Source organism: Stylophora pistillata, chromosome 3 (assembly GCF_964205215.1).
Source record: "Stylophora pistillata chromosome 3, jaStyPist1.2, whole genome shotgun sequence".
Lineage (NCBI taxonomy): Eukaryota > Metazoa > Cnidaria > Anthozoa > Scleractinia > Pocilloporidae > Stylophora > Stylophora pistillata.
The window spans coordinates 46,773,465-46,790,836 of NC_142521.1; the positions used below are offsets into that span (position 1 = coordinate 46,773,465).

General features: G+C 38.7%; 2 protein-coding genes across 2 annotated transcripts in view; both read right to left on the reverse strand.

Annotated features, from left to right (window-relative positions):
- The window catches only part of LOC111323714 (uncharacterized), a 31,378-nt gene extending 19,556 nt beyond the window's left edge, over window positions 1-11,822 (reverse strand). The window contains exons 1-15 of the mRNA XM_088751877.1: window positions 11,750-11,822; window positions 10,859-11,036; window positions 9,864-9,923; window positions 9,649-9,753; window positions 9,383-9,529; window positions 8,939-9,001; window positions 8,498-8,612; window positions 7,703-7,845; window positions 7,058-7,089; window positions 5,640-5,899; window positions 4,868-5,031; window positions 3,692-3,834; window positions 1,147-1,389; window positions 555-671; window positions 37-136 (exon numbers count right to left, since the gene is read on the reverse strand). Coding sequence (XP_088608003.1) covers window positions 37-136; window positions 555-671; window positions 1,147-1,389; window positions 3,692-3,834; window positions 4,868-5,031; window positions 5,640-5,899; window positions 7,058-7,089; window positions 7,703-7,845; window positions 8,498-8,612; window positions 8,939-9,001; window positions 9,383-9,529; window positions 9,649-9,753; window positions 9,864-9,923; window positions 10,859-10,981 — 1,815 coding nt within the window. The 5' untranslated portion in view covers window positions 10,982-11,036; window positions 11,750-11,822. The remainder of the gene's footprint in view (window positions 1-36; window positions 137-554; window positions 672-1,146; window positions 1,390-3,691; window positions 3,835-4,867; window positions 5,032-5,639; window positions 5,900-7,057; window positions 7,090-7,702; window positions 7,846-8,497; window positions 8,613-8,938; window positions 9,002-9,382; window positions 9,530-9,648; window positions 9,754-9,863; window positions 9,924-10,858; window positions 11,037-11,749) is intronic.
- A 708-nt stretch (window positions 11,823-12,530) lies between these two features.
- LOC148736463 (uncharacterized) lies at window positions 12,531-13,941 on the reverse strand. The gene is made up of 2 exons (XM_088751879.1): window positions 13,345-13,941; window positions 12,531-12,843 (listed from the first exon to the last, which is right to left on the reverse strand). The coding sequence occupies exons 1-2, from the start codon at window positions 13,826-13,828 to the stop codon at window positions 12,566-12,568; spliced, it is 762 nt and encodes a 253-aa protein (XP_088608005.1). The 5' UTR covers window positions 13,829-13,941; the 3' UTR covers window positions 12,531-12,565.
- Between the last annotated feature and the right edge of the window lie 3,431 nt (window positions 13,942-17,372).

The following is a 17,372-nucleotide window of genomic DNA, read 5'->3' on the forward strand; positions in this document are numbered from 1 at the left end:
ATAACTACGTAAATGAAAAATAGAAAAAGAAAATACCTTTTCCAAATAGTCCTTCGCTTCTTCATAAGTAACGTCCATTTGGAGAGACAAAGGCATATCTTCAATTAAGCGCTTTCCTCCAGGAGTTGCCTCGCCCCTTGGAAAAAAAACCCCAGTTTCATTTATTGTATCATATGTAGTAACCCGTTTCTGAGTTCTCACAGGCAGATATCTGGTGATAAAATAAGGATGCAATAGCTAGGCAACATGCGAAGTTGCTTTTGAGGGCCCAAATAATGTAAAGCCAGGGTAATGAAATAAAATATTCTTCGAGGAAAAAACAACACAGAGCAAAGATGTTTCGAAACTCGATATGGGTGAGTTAAAATTATCTGCAAGAGAGGGAGGCATTTATGATGGCGGCTAAAGAAAGCGAAAAGAAGAACTGCTCGATTTATCTTAGAAAGCTGAGCCCTTTACACTAATTAACATCTTTGCATCTCGTTGCTTTGTCACTGAACCATTTCAATAGTTCCCTTTGAATGTATGCCTGAATGCTAACACATCTATATTACCTGTGTACTCTCCACAGCATCGCCAGATAAGTTTCGGTTCTCTCCATGAGTGTCCGGCTAAGATTTTGCTCTGCCATAAATTCTTGCACGGCTCTCATGCGTGCAAAGAATTCCACCCTAAGGAAATATTTCGCTTTTGACATATTTTAGTGTAATGTCCATCCTATTTTCGAGTCACAACGCCATGATCCCTTTTATTCACTGATAACCCCTAATTGTCATACAGTAAAGGCCGATGGCAAGCAAAGCCTCGTATGGCGCATTGGTAGAAGCGCTAAGTCTCCAAACACCATGTCTGGGTTTTATTCCACATGTGGCTACCAGCTCAATCGTCTTGATTTAAATGTTTCTGTATTTGGATGCCTCAGGGCGTAATTTACCTTTCAGCTGGTAAGAATTTCACTTCTGTACTCTAATATTTGTCCATCCGAGGAATTAATGAGACATTTTAGGTGATGGACCTTGTACAGTGGGTATTCTCTTTTCTTTTTTAATTTCAAAAATCAAAAAGTTATGATTTATACCATACTATATCACCTGACAGTCAGCTACGATATTAAAGAGTTTTTATGCGTAAAAGTGAGAAACATACTTTGGGGCCGCTGAATTAGCAAGAGTAGCAGCAATGCTACTAAGGCAGTATCCATAAAGCAACAGCCCAGTGAGCATGACCGTTGTAGCAATCAGCTGGCTTTCCATGTTGTGGGCGTGGATATCACCGTAACCTGTTGACGACATGGTAGCCGCTGCCCAGTAGACACTGGCGATGTAGTCATCAAGGCCGGCAATTGTATGGGTATTTCCTGTGTGTTGGGCCCAGCTCCCTTCAGTACATCTACGGTGGTTGGAAGCAAGCGATAAGAATTTCAGGCTCAGAAAACAACGGCGAGCATCGATCGATCAACCATCGATCTGGTTCACAATCGTAATCATGTCTCCAACCGCTTTCAAACTAATATAACGAAAGGATATCGTCATAGAAATCGAGACTAGTTATATATATATATATATATATATATATAACTGCAGACAGTGCACACTGTTTCGACCTATGTGGGTCTCATCAGTGCAGTGCAGACACTGGGCCAAGCTCTGGAATAAACCATTGCCTGGGCGCTACACTTGTGGGACCAAGTGCAGGCATGTTGCCACGCGAGAGTGCTCAAATCACAACTAAGGTGATGAGCTTCGCCCGAAGGCTAAGTGCATGGCAACCCCAGTGTAGAGTGCTCAATCGCAAGGTAGCCAAAAGGCAAAGCCAAGCGAGAGCTATCTAACTGCAGATCTAAATATATATATATATATATATATATATATATATATATATATATATTTAACAATTATTCCACGAGCGCGCGTTGGATATGAGATGATAGATAGCCAACGAGGCGCGTAGCGCCGAGTTGGCTATAATCATCTCATATCCAACAAGCGCGAGTGGAATAATTGTTTTATTAAAAACCTTAAATCAAATTATTAAATTTCATTAAATTTTTAGCTCCCTTTCAATTTTAAGTTGACACGTGCTGACCATATTTCAAAGACTTTTTATTGCTTAGCCATTATGGCATATCAGCCAATATACAATAATCTACAAATATGGCAAGCGTACGTGTCAGCTTAAAATTAAGAGGGAGCTAAAAATTTCAGAAAATTTAATAAAATTTTATAATTTAATTTAACGTTTTTAATAAAATAATTATTCCACTCGCGCTTGTTGGATATGAGATAATATATAGCCAACCCATTGGCTATATATCATCTCATAACCAACGCGCGCTCGTGGAATAATTGTTAAATATAACTTTGGTGTATATATAAACTTGATACATAAAAACTTGGTGTATACATAAACTTGGTATATATAAACTCTCTCTCTCTCTCTCTCTATATATATATATATATATATATATATATGTATATGTATATACCATGCTGGCAACACGGCAATCAAAGATGTGATTTACGTGATCGGAGACGTGGTCTCCCGGGAAATTAACTTTTCAAGGTGACTGGGTAACTGTTGCGTACGAGGGCTTTGTTTCTGTGTCGGCAGGAAGATACGAGTTCGTTACGCTCGTTGAGTGTTGAGAGGTGTGGGTGGCAGATGATCAGGAATTTCTCTCTAAGGCATAGGTTGCATCGTTTGCTTGAGCTGTTGTAGGGCAGGTGGGAAGATAGGATGCGTCAGGTGATGGAATAATGGATGTTGTTGTCTTTAAGTGTCCAGATGTGTTTGCTGAGTTCGGTGGAGTTGTGGTGTTTTGCGTGTGGGAATGATGAGGTGTGGCTATTGTAGCGCGACTTAAAGTCGTTTTGCAGTGGGCCCGATGTATGTGTCTGTCGTGCTGTTGTCTTTACGCGTAATAGTAGCTTGGTATATGACAAATTGTTCCTGATCATCTGCCATTCCTAATCATCTGCCACCCAGACCTCTCAACACTCAACAAGCGTAACGAACTCGTCTCTTCCTGCCGACACAGAAACGAAGCCCTCGTACGCAACAGCTCACTTGACACTTTTCACACTGCATAAACCATGTTAATTAGCAATTAGTATAGTATACAAGCGATGGTATTGCATTATTCTGCCATTAAAATCCCCCGATGAGTGGGCAACCACGAAACAGGCCTGTAGGGATGTATATGTATTTTTTTTTTCTGCCTACCACACATTATATATATATATATATATATATATATATATATATATATATATATATATTCTGTATACGAGGGAAAAGTTAAATTTCCCGGGAGACCACGTCTCCGATCACGTAAATCACATCTTTGATTGTCGTGTTGCCAGCATGGTTGTCCTGATAGTGTAGTGGTCATCACACCTGACTAGTAACAGGGGGACGTGGGTTCAAATCCCGCTCAGGGCAAATTTTCTTTTCAAACATTTATTCGATAGATAGATAGATACATACATACATAGATAGATAGATACATAGATAGATAGATAGATAGATAGATACATAGATAGATAGATACATAGATAGATAGATAGATAGATACATAGATAGATAGATACATAGATAGATAGATACATAGATAGATAGATACATAGATACATAGATACATAGATACATAGATACATAGATACATAGATACATAGATAGAAATGTTACGTACGTTTCTCCAAAGCAGGAGCCAAGGAACCAGACACAGGCACTGATGTGAGTGATCAAAATGATATAGATTGTGAACTTCACAGCTCGCACTTTACCAATGTTGTAATTGAGATTATTCTCCAAGGTGCTAAAGAAACGCGGAATCTAAAAAACACAAAACAAAAACAAAGTAAGAATCATAAATTCATGTCTTCCCGCTTCAAAATCTTTTTTTCAGGTTTAACTAAGTGAAGAATTTATAAAGAAGAGGAGAGACGAACCAAACAAAAATTTGCCTATGTTTTTGTCGCGTTTGAATGAAATGAGCGGAGGCTGCGAAAAGATAGTGCTTGTCTCTGGATCGTTTTGAAGTAATTTAAAGTTTTTAAGAATGATGGATTTAACTGAGTGGTTGTGAGGGTGAAACGTGAGAGTGAATGGAATGCGGTCGGAATCTTCCTTATGCGACGTTTGTAGTGCTGAATGTCGATCAATAAGTTGGGCGCGGTAGTAACCCGCTTGAACGACAAAAACAGGGTAACCACGTTTATCGAAAAACTGGCACTTTGACTCTGATTTGTGGTGGAAATCAGAGTCATCACTACATAAACGACGAGGTCTTAGAAACTGAGAAAAAGGAAGACAATTCTTAGCGTGAGATGGATGCGAAGACGAATATAACAAGTAATTATGCGAGTCTGTAGGTTTGTAATACACACTAGTGCATAAACCGTTACCTTCAATTGAAACTTTGATGTCTAAAAAGGATAAAGAATTGTCAGAAATTTCCCAGGTATATTTCAGAGCCGGGTGAAAAGAATTGACTGCGGTTATGAATTGAGTGAGCTCCTCTCTGGTAGAGGAGGTAGCGCCGATACAGTCGTCGATGTAGCGACGGTAGAGTTCAGGTTTGGACCCGTTGTATTGGCTGAAAAATTGATGTGCGACAAAACCTACAAAAAGATTGGCATAGCTAGGTCCCATTTTGGTGCCCATGGCTACACCATTGGTTTGTTTGAAGAAGTTGTTTCCGAATGAAAAAGATTTCCGAAGCTGATTACACGTACTTCGCTGTTAAGCAACACATGCCAGATAGCAATGTTTTGAAATGTTTCAGAATTCTGCAAATTCTATTTTCAAATGATTTTGAATTTAATGAGGAATAAGATTTCTCTTTAAGGTGATACATTACTCTTACCCTAACAGCTTTAATGAGCCGATTTAGGCGCAGGATTGCCAAGAGATGCCATTTCTCGTGATGACGTTCTTGTAGAAGGGCCATGATCTCAATAGGAAGGATAGCGAGTAAATCGATCCAAAACAACAGACTCTTTCTGTAACACTTTCGAATATCCTTAATTTCTAATCATAAAAAGAATTAAAAGCTTATTCAAATGAGTTCAAATCATTTACTACTGCTACCCTTAGACTTTGGCATGTACTCAAGAGTTCAGTTTGATCTATACCCACTCTGAAAATATTAAAGAAAGACTTGAAAAGTTCCTTTTTAGAAAGGCACTTTATAAGTTATTTTCTTCTCTCAGGCTGGTTAGTTAGTCCTGATTATAAATATTAATATGGAATAAACTTTTGAAATGTAATTTACTAGCCTTTCTTCATGTATTATTTCAATAGAAGAAAAATGTAAGAATATGTGCATAGAACCTGCCTGGCATAAATTTCTCTCATTATTAAAAGTCAGAAACATGCGACGATTTCATGTAGTGGGTACAAGTAGCAGGGATTTGTAGGAGAAATCTTTACAATGACCGATTTCGCTGAAATTATATGTCGCAAAAAAAATGCTTCATGCTGCATGATGAAATGAAACATGTTGCAGAGACTAATTTTACGACCCCAGTTTTGATTTCATGTTTGCCAATTAGACTTAAGATTAATTTTTAGTCAAATGAACGTCGAAAGAAATCTGGGATTTCTGAAGAAAATTTTATTCAAGACCCTCTAGTTACCTGTTGTGGTCCCAGACGCCAAGTTGAATCTCATTATAAAATCAGTTACCAAAACAGCGTCCAGTAGGTACGTAAAAGCCATCAGCACTTTACTTCCTACACTTTCTCCGAAACCAAGAGCGTGCAAACTGATTGAAAACGAGGCAACGAAGGTGTACATGAAACAGATGAACAGGAGCACAGACAGAAGAACTCGCTCCCAGATCACCGCGAACCAGGAATCGGGCATGATGACGTAGCGAGAAAACCTCGTTAAAAGGCTAAAAGCACAAGTACTGGTTATCAGCAGAGGACTTTAACGCAGTTGATTTTTACTCCGAGTAAAGGAAATCACACTCAAGTCAATTAAGACTAAGTAAATTAGCAAAGTCGGCCGCCTAATTCAGCATGAAGAGAAATTTAAGGATCCTCTTCTCCCCCTCCTTCCCCCTTCCTTTTCCTTTGGCACGACATTTTAATCAAAAAGTGCCTCTTCTCAATATCGGAATTTAATTGAATGCGGCGGCGAATAAAACTTTCAAAGAAGCCAATCGAAATGCTGAGAATAACCAACATCCGATCCAGTGATCCAGTAAGGAAAGGGGGGGAGGGGGAACAATACTGTTGTTCACTTCGTGCAAAGGCAACTGGGATAAGTTGTAAAAGATGAGACCCTTGACTAGAGTGCAACTTATGATCCAGCTTGTCTCTACCCTTTACGGTAAGGCTGATTTCCACTTACGATAGAGTCGGTGTTAAATTGTCGGAGTCGTCAGCCTTCCGTTAGCTCAATTAATAGCCCCGGCTAGACCAACATTTTAGGTCTTAAAATAACTGAGGAGAATGTGCTCCCTTTCTATAACATCAAGAAATGGATAGACATTCTAGTCTTCTTGGATAAGGACGAATAAACCGTAAGTTCCGTCTCCTGCATCTATTAATTAGTTCATTTTGTTAGGCAGGGGACGTTAAAGAACCCACTCACGAGATTACTGTGATGCGGTTTGGCCTGTTTACTGGAGGCATCTGTTAGATTTGCCTTTATTCATTATAAACTGCTACAAGCAGTCTGGTAAACAGTGTTGTAAGAATGGCCCTAAAAAGCCCTATGGGGAGTGGTCAATCAGTTAACCTATAGATGACTTTACTTGAAGGGCCTGAGAACTGGCATTGTGATTCGTTGGTTCTTCCGCTTGTGCATCTGCATACGCATGAATCATACGCTTCGGAGTTACAAGCAAAATTTAAGAGAAAATGAAGCCGTTCTGATTATTCCAACTCCGTTTCCGTGGAGCTTATGACTTCGCTTACCTATCCGATTTTTCGCCTTTAATAGGTAGGAAGCACTCTTACTACCCCGTTGCCAGTGAAAACCAGCCTTCACTAAGCAGCATTAAAATGGCTCACGGTCTATCTATTGCAAATATTTGGCATCGTACCTGTCTTTGTTCGACGTATCCTCTTGAAATCCCTGCGAATCAAATGGAATGCATTCATGATTGGGAGAAATCGACAGAGGTTTAGAGAGATCGAGTGTCTACACTAAAGCAAACACAACAGCCAGTCAAATGGAAAAGAAACATCCCGAGCAGCTCATAAAAACTTCAGATCAAACAGACAAACTGTTTCAAGCGCGTGAAAATCGAGTGACCAAGAAAAGTTTCAAATCAGTTTTGGCTGGCGTTTTTGTGAACCAACTGCATAGCGAAGTACAGCAGAACCAGGGCAATTCTGAATTATTCTCGAGACTCAATGGAAAATTGCTCTAAAGTGAGAAACTAAACCCCTTGTAAAACCCTTCTTTCACAGGTTATCCACTTTTCAATTTATTTTTGGACTTTTTTGGTGTTTTTTGTTATTTAAGGGCATGATGATAACTCATACATCTCGTGTAATGCTTGAACAAGGTTTTAATTTTTTCAATATCATCCTGAGACCTGCAAAGCTACGAAAATCCACCCAAGTCCTCTGGTGTTACTCTACGTCTTTTCCTTTTGTGTGACGCTTTGTAAGTAGATACAATTATGTAATTGGTGGCAGACAAGTGTGTGGATACATCTCCTACTCTTGCCGAACGTACTCACCACACTTTGTCGTAGCCATGCTTTAGCTTTTTCATTTTCCATTTCCAAAAAATCTTCTTTTTTGCTTCCGGCTTCCGTGACTAACGATCCAATATTTTTCAGATCACATCTATGTTCGAGGGCTATATACAGCTGTTCCGCCACTAAAAGAATAAAACCAAGATTAGTGATGAAAACCCCACGTATATAGAGTGACTCGTACCACCGCAGAATATTTCATAAAATTTGAGCTGGGACACGAGGTGAATAGGGTAATCGTTACTTCGTAATCTCCTTGGATCCTAGCCCAACACAGGCCAACCCCCATCCGTCCCTTCCCCCTCCCTCACAACCCCTGCAGAACTTGAAGGATTAGCTAGCCGCTTTATCAAACCCTTCGTCTCAATCAGATCGAGCAATAACTTTATTATATAAGTCTACCTTAAGAGCCGAGAAGGGAAGAGTTTCATAAGGTGAACAGTATCAAAGCGACTAAGAACTACGTGACCAGAAACTATGGATGCTTGTTCATCACCACATTTTCTGATCGATAGAATTTGCAAGGCTTTCTTGACAATCCACTATAGTTTCATTGTATGTTTCAAACTGGGAAGAGGCGCAGTGAGAGTTTAGTGACCTACTCAAAAAACAGTTTTCTGTCTTGGTCAGAGCAATAGAACCCCATATTTCAAATGTAAGTGAAGCACTACTCTGTTACGCCTCTGGCACAAACGTGACGTTTAGTAACTTCACAAATATGAGATCAAGTGAATTCAACCACAGAAAGTTTTAGGATGGGTTTTGGCAAAAACGTACCGGTGGGGTAATGTCTAAGCACTCTGTTAAGATCAACTCTGTCAAGGAGGAAAACTATACAGGGCGTAGCGGCGCGAACTGAGGCAGATCTTGGGAGATTGTACACCATACTCACCTGTAGGAAGAAACATGAGTCAACGTAAATGTTATAACGACGTTTAGACGCTGCTCCAAATCAGGAGTAAAAAAGACAATTGAAAGTATATAGAGTCAAAAAAAGAAAGGAGAGGATGTTTTCCCAATAGGTAAAGCAAACGCAAACATATACAAACATAAACAAAACAAAATGAAACAAAACAAAAAAACAACAACCAAAACCCAAAAATAAAACAAGATAATCAAACATACACTTAAGTCGTTGTCATTATAAACAAACAAGAACTTAATCAATATCCAGTGGCCGGAGCAGCTTGATTAAAAAAAATAAGCCTCTAAACGTACTTCGCCAAAAAGTTTTCCTTCCTTAAGAGTCACCAAAACTTCATTTCCGTTTTCACACAGAATCTATAATTAGAAGAGAAAACATACAAGGGATAACCATCCAATTGCTTGATTGTCAAGTGACTCCCTCATTAATGATGTAAACCATTTGTTGAATAATTAATCAGCAGGAAACGTTCTCAGTTTTTTGAAATCTGAAATATAATCGAAGACATGGAGTAATACGATCTAGTTAAAAATGATAGTAGGATAGCTAGGCTCTAAACTGTCTTCTAATGTCGAGAAAGTTGTCCTTGAGGAAAAAGGAAAAGTTTTAGAGAACAATTTGAAGGAAATATTGTTTTGCCGCATGATTTTAATTATTATAAATCATTTATAGCTACGGAGAATTGCTGATATAACTTAAGTAAGTTTTTGACGATATTTTTAATTAAATGAGCATACTTCTGCCCGGCCTCGGTGTATGTAAAACATGTGATGTCCAATATCTCCTTTGTTGGCTATGATTTGGTTTGGCATGTAAAACACTGGCCGTATCACAAGAGAGAGCATGCGACGAAATCCAGGGTTGAGACCTCTAAACAGTGGAGCCTGCAATGCAAAAAGAGAACCATAGATTTTATTTCAAGTGCAAAATTTTATGGAATATTGTAAAGAAAACAATTATTTTCTAATTCAAGCACTCGATGAATCTAAAATTTATGACTTACCTTCTCCAAAACCTTTTTGTTTATACTAAGAGACAATTCAGCTTGAAAGGTCAGCGGTAGGTCACTAAACATTCCGTCTCCTCTTTCGCCTCTATTGTGAGTCCACTGAAATTAGTTACAGAAATAAATACGATTTCATAAGGATTGACTGAACTTGTTGTATCAAGACAGAAACAGCCTTAATTAATCATTTCACTAAACAAAAGTCAATTTACCAGATACTCGTAATAAGCCAGAACTCTAGACCTTATGTCAGCCGAGATCTTCATGTCCAACTGAAAAAAAAATACAGACAGATAAATACGTTATGCGTTTGCAATGATCACCTGTTTATAACGTCTACTTGCATCTCAGCGTCGAATCTTCTATCTTTTATTTGTTTTTTATTGGCAAAGCCTCAAGAAGAATGTTCTGCCTTTGCTATGACTTCCGCAAATGGCTAGACAATCTAGTTTTCTCGGATAAGGACGATAAACCGTAAGCCCCGTCTGATTCACGCTTACGTAGCGAAGCGTTACTTGAATTCGAAGGTTACAGATGCACAGACAACCGTTTTATTTCTGCACTGGTTGCCAACGGTAACATCGGCAACAGTCAAACTGCAAAGCAAATAAATGAATTGCGTTTCAAATATGAAATTACATTCGAAGGGCTGAAGTATTCGCAGCGAAATGTTACTATTCTGTTGGGTAATCCATACATCTTTACACGGCTCTTTACATGTTCTTTTAGCGGATGTGTTCGGTTGATTGTTAGACAAGCATTTAAATTCGTTGCGTCTATTTAAACATAAAAAAAGCTAATGCGTCCCCAGATTCTTTGCGACTGCATTTTGGCGCCAAAACGGAACAGCAACACAAAAGGTTATTTACTTGTATTATAAGTTGAATTTCTTAGTGCACTAAGCGCTAATCACCGTCTCTTCCATCTTCTCTCCTCACTGGTTAGCAGGGGGCGTTAAATAACCCACGCACTTCTCGCAAAGAGAAGGGAACGTAGCTCTCGGTGTTGTGGTCTGGCCTTGTTATTGTTATTACAGGCCCTCATTTAAACCAGCTTTAAAGCTGAGGTGGGCCGGGCTGTGTAAATGCCGCAGATAAATGAATTATTATATAAACCGGATAGAATAGCTAAAATTGCGCTCTATGTATCTTGATAGTGTGGGGTAAATCTGTGGGGTAAATCTGTCTCAAGGGAGGATGTAGCGTACCAAATGATCTTTGATGACATCGAAGTGATGTGTATATCTCATTCGCCGTGAATCCAGGTTGGTTAACATGGAAGCCATTCCACCTAAAATAAGCCCAAAGAATAATCCAATTCCAGTAAGCATAGCGATTATGGAAAACCATTTCTCGCCTATGGTTTCGGCGTGCAGATCTCCGTAACTGAAATGGAAAAACGTCATATATGTTCAAGGAAAAAAAGAACACAGTTCAGAACTCACGTTACCACAATCCAGGTTGAACTATAATGGCAACATTAATTCTTATTGTTTAATTCAATGATTTGTTTTTTTAATCGTAGTTTAGTCGGAATCATTTCAATCGCCTGCCGCACATCTCAGCTTAGAGAAAGTCCTGGGGAACCGTTAGGATCGTCAAAATCTTGGTTCAGAATGGGGGATTCGGGATCTTCAAATCGAAACGAACCGGAAAAATTTGAAAACATGAAAGTGCCTAAAAACGTCTCTGAGTTAAAAGTAATATCCTTTTATGGGAATTCTTGGCAAAACTATTCTTTTGAAGCAACGCTGAGCCCTTTGGTTACTGCTTTGATATTTTAACATACAAACAGTTTAGTTTTCAAAACGTTCTGAGGGATTTTGCGGCGATATTTCCACACACCTTTAACTTTTTTCGCTGCTGCGCAATTCGGACCCTTAAAGGAATATAGTCAAAAGAATACGTTGCAAACCTAAGCGATTCTGGGTGCTTAGACTGATTTAGCGTTAATGGACTCGAGATGTCACGCCATGTACAACCAAAGTCTAACCCCCCTCCCCCTCCGTCTCCCTCTCCCCCTTACTCCCAAAAAAAAATTTACTGAAGGAGACTTGAAAACTTAAGATATTTGGAACCTGTTAATGTCTTGTACTGACCCTGTAGAGGTAGCAGTTGCAGTAGCCCAGTAAAGAGACAGGACATATCTCTTCCTAACGTCAACGGATTCAATTCCTGAAATAGATATCGAACAGCATTTCATCGATTACATGGTTGTCAACAATTTTGTTTCTTGACATTCTCTCTGTGAATGCGTCTGTTGGGTTAAAGGAGTTTGAAGACATGATTGAAAGCTTGGTACCTTTTCGTAGCTTGACATCCTTTTTGCTGGATCATAATCGTAGCGCCATTAATAAAAAGACACTTTCTGACAGTTTCACCGTTATTTTGTCTCCATCTTTCTTTTATTACGATGTGTCTACTTTTGCAGGACCCATGTTGATAGCAGTTTTTATAACTGAATTGATTATCCTACATAAATTTGTTATTATTATTATAGTAAATTAAACTCATCATTTATAGATTATTTTTACTATTTTTATAGTAAATTCTTCTTATTCTTTTGCGTTGAACTTTTGAAGACTTTCCATTTTCTTTGTCAAGAGACTTAAAATTACTGTTATCATTGTTATCACTATTGTCACTGTCATCATTTTTATTATCATTATTATTATCATCTTTATTATTTTCGAAAAGCTCGAGAAGTAAACATCGACGAGATGTGTTTTTCTTAGCTTCTGATGGACATTTTAATGTGTTTTTCGATTGTTAGGGCTTTTATCAAACTTTTGTAAATATTTTTGGTGATTTTAAATAAAGTGGAGGATTTCTTTTTTTAATTATTATCATTGTTATTATTATTATGTGCCTCAAAAATTTATTTTCAAGATCTCTTTGTCTACATACAGCTGTTGCTAACCCATATTAAGGGAGAAATCCAAAAAATATTTTAGCTTAGGATATCGCCGACAAACACCAATCGTTGACTTGCCTGTGCTAAGTGCTATTGCCCAGCTGTCAGGGTCACATGGCGTAACATTTTTTATCTGATTCTCAGCCGTTGCTCCCTCATTGGCGCAAGCCAATGAATACCACACGCAGGACATTGCGTGGATCGTAATCGTACCAATAGCAGCATATTTCAATGCCCGGATCAGTGTTGTGTTTGTTCCCAACTCATTTTCTCTTGCCCCTAAAAATGTAATATAAATGAGAGGAAAAATGAAACTGACAAATAAATAGATACGATGCAGGAGATCTCGTCATCGAAAGTTATGCACAACTTTTGAGATAAACTTAGCATTTTGTATGTAAAGAGGCTCTAGGCTAACGTCTTTATAGACCAGCTGCAGAAGTCTTCGAAGGGGTGTATACGTATTCGCCACAGAAACAAAAACCTTTTTTTTTTTTCACCACCTACACTATGGGTATCCATTAAATAATTTTTCTCTATTAGTAACCCGGAGTAACTCGTCGTTGTGTTCAACAACATCGGTTTGTCCGAAATCGCACTTTGAAAGATTTAGGAAACGTGCGACAGTTCATAAACGCAACTGAAATTAAAACACTGTTTATGTTATATATTTTAGCCACCAGAGCGTTTGAGAGAAATTATTCGTTTGTGGACCAGTCAGATTCGAAATTTTAGTCCATTAATTGTCATTTTGGAAAATACGAAATTAACATAACCTACCAAAAAATGAAACCAGCCTGTAAACCCTTAAAATCCGGTTGAGCCTCAGCAAAGTCAGCAACTGATACCATCCAAGATCTTTCTGAACTCCAAACACGAGCAGATCCAAGGGAATTAAAGTTAGAAAGTCAGGTATAAACTTTGTACGAAGATAGCGTCGGGTAACCGATGATTTGTCTGTGACAAGAGCTCCTTTGTTGTAGTACCCAACCCGAAATGTAAGCAACACATCGGCGAGAAACAGCACATCAAAGATGTAAACGAAAACCCAAAGACTCACATCTCGAGCATCGAAGCTCGCCTGGAAAGGCACTAATAGACAAGTCAAGAAAATGCAAATGGCGCTACCGGCTTCCCAGAAGCGATAAAAAGTCGTGCGAGGATTTACAACAAAGGGAGGTTGTGGTACAAAATTAAAATCCTCATTAGCGAGGGAAACTCCCTTGAAAGTAACTTGAATTTGACCGTCTTTAGCTGAGGACATTGTCCCTAGGAAACGTAGTAAATATCTATAAGCGCTACATCTTTAACGTAGCGCTAGACGCGGACCTTCCTTGAAAACAAAACACAACGGTTTCTTTCCATGTGCTTAGTTCGTTAAAATGACGCGACAAACAGTATACGTCTTATTTGCGCGCGAGCAATTAGCGCTTTGTTGCGCGCGCTGTTTTTCCGTGATTGGACAGCTCGAATCGACATCGTTGTTGGCAGATAAAGAAATGGATTGAATTAAGCCTATAATTGTAACTCCAGTAAGTTTACTTTACTGCCTTTCATAGATACGACTCCATTCCCCTTTTGCCGTGCGCATGCCCCTCGTTTGACCGCTTTAGTTCCAACATGTCGGCTAGTTATTGTTGAGTATTGCCGTAGCTAATTCTGGCTTGCATGTCCTTCGAAAGAGGAAGTTTCACGGGAGTTAATTCTTACAGAACTGAATAAAAATAAATTGTGAGATCACTAAGCTCGAGAAATTTAGTCAAAAGCGATTTTACGTTGGAAGATACCCTAGTGCTCAATCCAAACAGCAGTCTGTAGTTCAACATGTTGGGAGGAGCGACTGTAAAATCCTGTCTGTTAACTCAAAGCCGTTCTAGGCATTCATTCACTAAAACGAAGCGTGCCAGTAAATAGTGCGATAGAAGTAGCGTAGTGAGAAAAGAGGGACCAAAAATTTCCCTGCTTTATTCGCTCCGCTTCTACAATCGAACTCTGTTTTACGGCCGTTCCCCTAAATGAACGCCAGGAACAGGCTAGAGTTAGCTGAGTTATGCATCGAATTACAAGTGGCCTTCCAAAAAGAAGCAGAGTTATCGACGAATGACGCAATCGACGTGGACTGTACTTCAGCATTTCATTAGCACACTAGGTCAATGGCGAAATTATGTAGAGTTGTACTCAGCGCCTTACAGACTTTCTGCAGAGCAACACATGAAGTTCTCTTCAAAATGAGTGATGCAATATCAAAACTACATGATGCCCTTCCAGCAACAGCTGTCAACATACAAACTGTTAATGTAGCCACAATGGTGCTTGACACTGTTAAAACCAAGCGAGACTAAGCAATGCAAAGCTTGGAGTTAATAGGACAAAAGAGAAAACTATTGACTGACAAACAGCACAAACTGTTAGGAAAGGCCATGTCCTCAACAGCAAATGCTGCCAAAAAGAAAAAGAGGAATGCTAAGGTTGCCCAATCTGCCAAAAGAGCGAAAACAGTATAGTGTTGGACATTTTGGTTATTGATGTTCAAAAGTCGGGGTTGGCTTTTATTGTAAGAAAGGTATACATTTGGTGACAGTGAACTTTGATATTGCTTTGGTTTTTCAAAAGAATTATTTTTGCTTATCATTCTCACTGTTTTAAAGAACTAATAACTTAAGTGAAAGGCATCTTGTGATGTATCGAATGAAATTTGGAATCTGGTAAATGTTGTAGGATGAGTTGTGCTTGGTAACATAGGTGGTGGTAACGCTTGTTTTTGTTTATACGGCAATGAATTGTGGATGTATGCGATGGTCCCTGTTAAATATTAAAGGTTGGGCTGTGTAATAGAGTTGCTGTTGGGAGTGTTAAGAAGATAGAAATCAAAGAAATCCTCCTATTTTTTCCTTTTTTGGGGTGAGAATTCCCATTTATTTCCTATTTTTTGGCAACTGTCATTCTTATTTTCCTATTTTCTAATTTACTAATCTTTCCTATTTTCTATTTACTGCGAAGGATCGTTCTTATATACATAAGTGTCATTTGTCACTTGACACCTTGATCTTACAAAAGCCGGTGATATCAATAAATTTACTGTCACTCATCATGCCTGTATGGTATGTGGATGCAACCTATTTCCATTGAGCATTTGGTCATATTACATGTATGTTAAGGTATGCTATATTTTTTCAGAACAAAGGAATGCTAGCTTCGTCTCACCACAGTGAATGTTCGTAGTAAGCTATTTGTACCATCACCAGAATCTGTGGCCAGAAGAGAAAGGGCGAGGCGAAAGCCCTCTGCAAGATAACACAAAAGGATGAAGCTGGTCGTGCGCTAGTAAGCACGGGCTGTCACGTTTGTGTTATGACCCTAGGTCAAAATCAGTGGTTGGAGCGATTATTTTATCCTAACAAGTAGCAAACTTATTCCAAAGGAGAAATTTGATGTTCATGAATACGATGTGGAGTTCATAAAACCAAAACCAAAATCAAAACCAAAAACGTTTCCACTATCAAGTATTTTGAAGAACATTATCCATCATGAGATAGAATAAATATATGAAAATCATATATTTTGAACTGCGGTATTTGATACGTATGATGGACGATCCTCGCAGTAGATAGCGCTATTTGAGCAATAGCGAAATTCAGACCTGAAAAAAAAAAAATCAGGCCTGTACGGGACTCGAACCACTGACCTCTGCGATACTAGTGCAGCGCTCTAACCAATTGAGCTAACAAGCCAACTGAGAGCAGGCCGTTAAGTTGATTCGTAATGAACCCGTGAAAGTGATAAATGAGATAGAATAAATATATGAAAATCATATATTTTGAACTGCGGTATTTGATACGTATGATGGACGATCCTCGCAGTAGATAGCGCTATTTGAGCAATAGCGAAATTCAGACCTGAAAAAAATCATACGTATCAAATACCGCAGTTCAAAATATATGATTTTCATATATTTATTCTATCTCATTTATCACTTTCACGGGTTCATTACGAATCAACTTAACGGCCTGCTCTCAGTTGGCTTGTTAGCTCAATTGGTTAGAGCGCTGCACTAGTGTCGCAGAGGTCAGTGGTTCGAGTCCCGTACAGGCCTGATTTTTTTCAGGTCTGAATTTCGCTATTGCTCAAATAGCGCTATCTACTGCGAGGATCGTCCATCATACATTATCCATCATGTTTCTTCTGGATTGGTTGTGATTTTCATTGATTCAGAGACTCCTGAGCTAAAGAGTGACCTTTTTCAAACGTGGAAGTTCCAGTGTCCTAAAATGATCTTGAGCCCAGGATAGGTTGTAAGCATAAAGAATCTTAATTCCTTTTTATCGGAGAAAAAAAGGAATGAATATGTAGCAGGAGAGGTTGACCGGAAAGATGACTCTATCTGTCCACCCAGCTCAATTGTTTTACTGGAAGAAGGCGACAAATACCTTCAAGCAGTTGGAATTCTTAACTTTGAGGATAATGAAGATCACCCATTTGTTCCAATCTGGTGGAAGAGCTCAAATGTTGAGGAAATTTTAGGTGAGTTGAGTGTCTTTTATATTTTTTAACTCTTAACTTAATCAAACACAATTTGCTGCAAGGGATTAATTCGGTCAAAACAAGCAGAATTTCTTTAACATACACTGTATGATGTATTTTCAAACCATTAATGTGATAGATATCTTCACAACATTAGTTAGAAGGAGACAAGAAAAATTTTCCAAAAAATTGAAAAACAAAAAAAAAAATTAGTCACAGGTTCTGGTGAAATAGCAGTCAAATTTTCTTGAACAGCCGATAAAAACAACCAGTTACTGGCTCTTAGC

Coding starts and splice junctions, on each gene's coding strand:
- LOC148736463 (XM_088751879.1), bottom strand. CDS start 13,828: ATGTCCTCAGCTAAAGACGGTCAAATTCAAGTTACTTTCAAGGGAGTT. Junction 12,844..13,344: donor CAGGCTGGTTTCATTTTTTG/GTAGGTTATGTT, acceptor TTACATTTTTAG/GGGCAAGAGAAAATGAGTTG.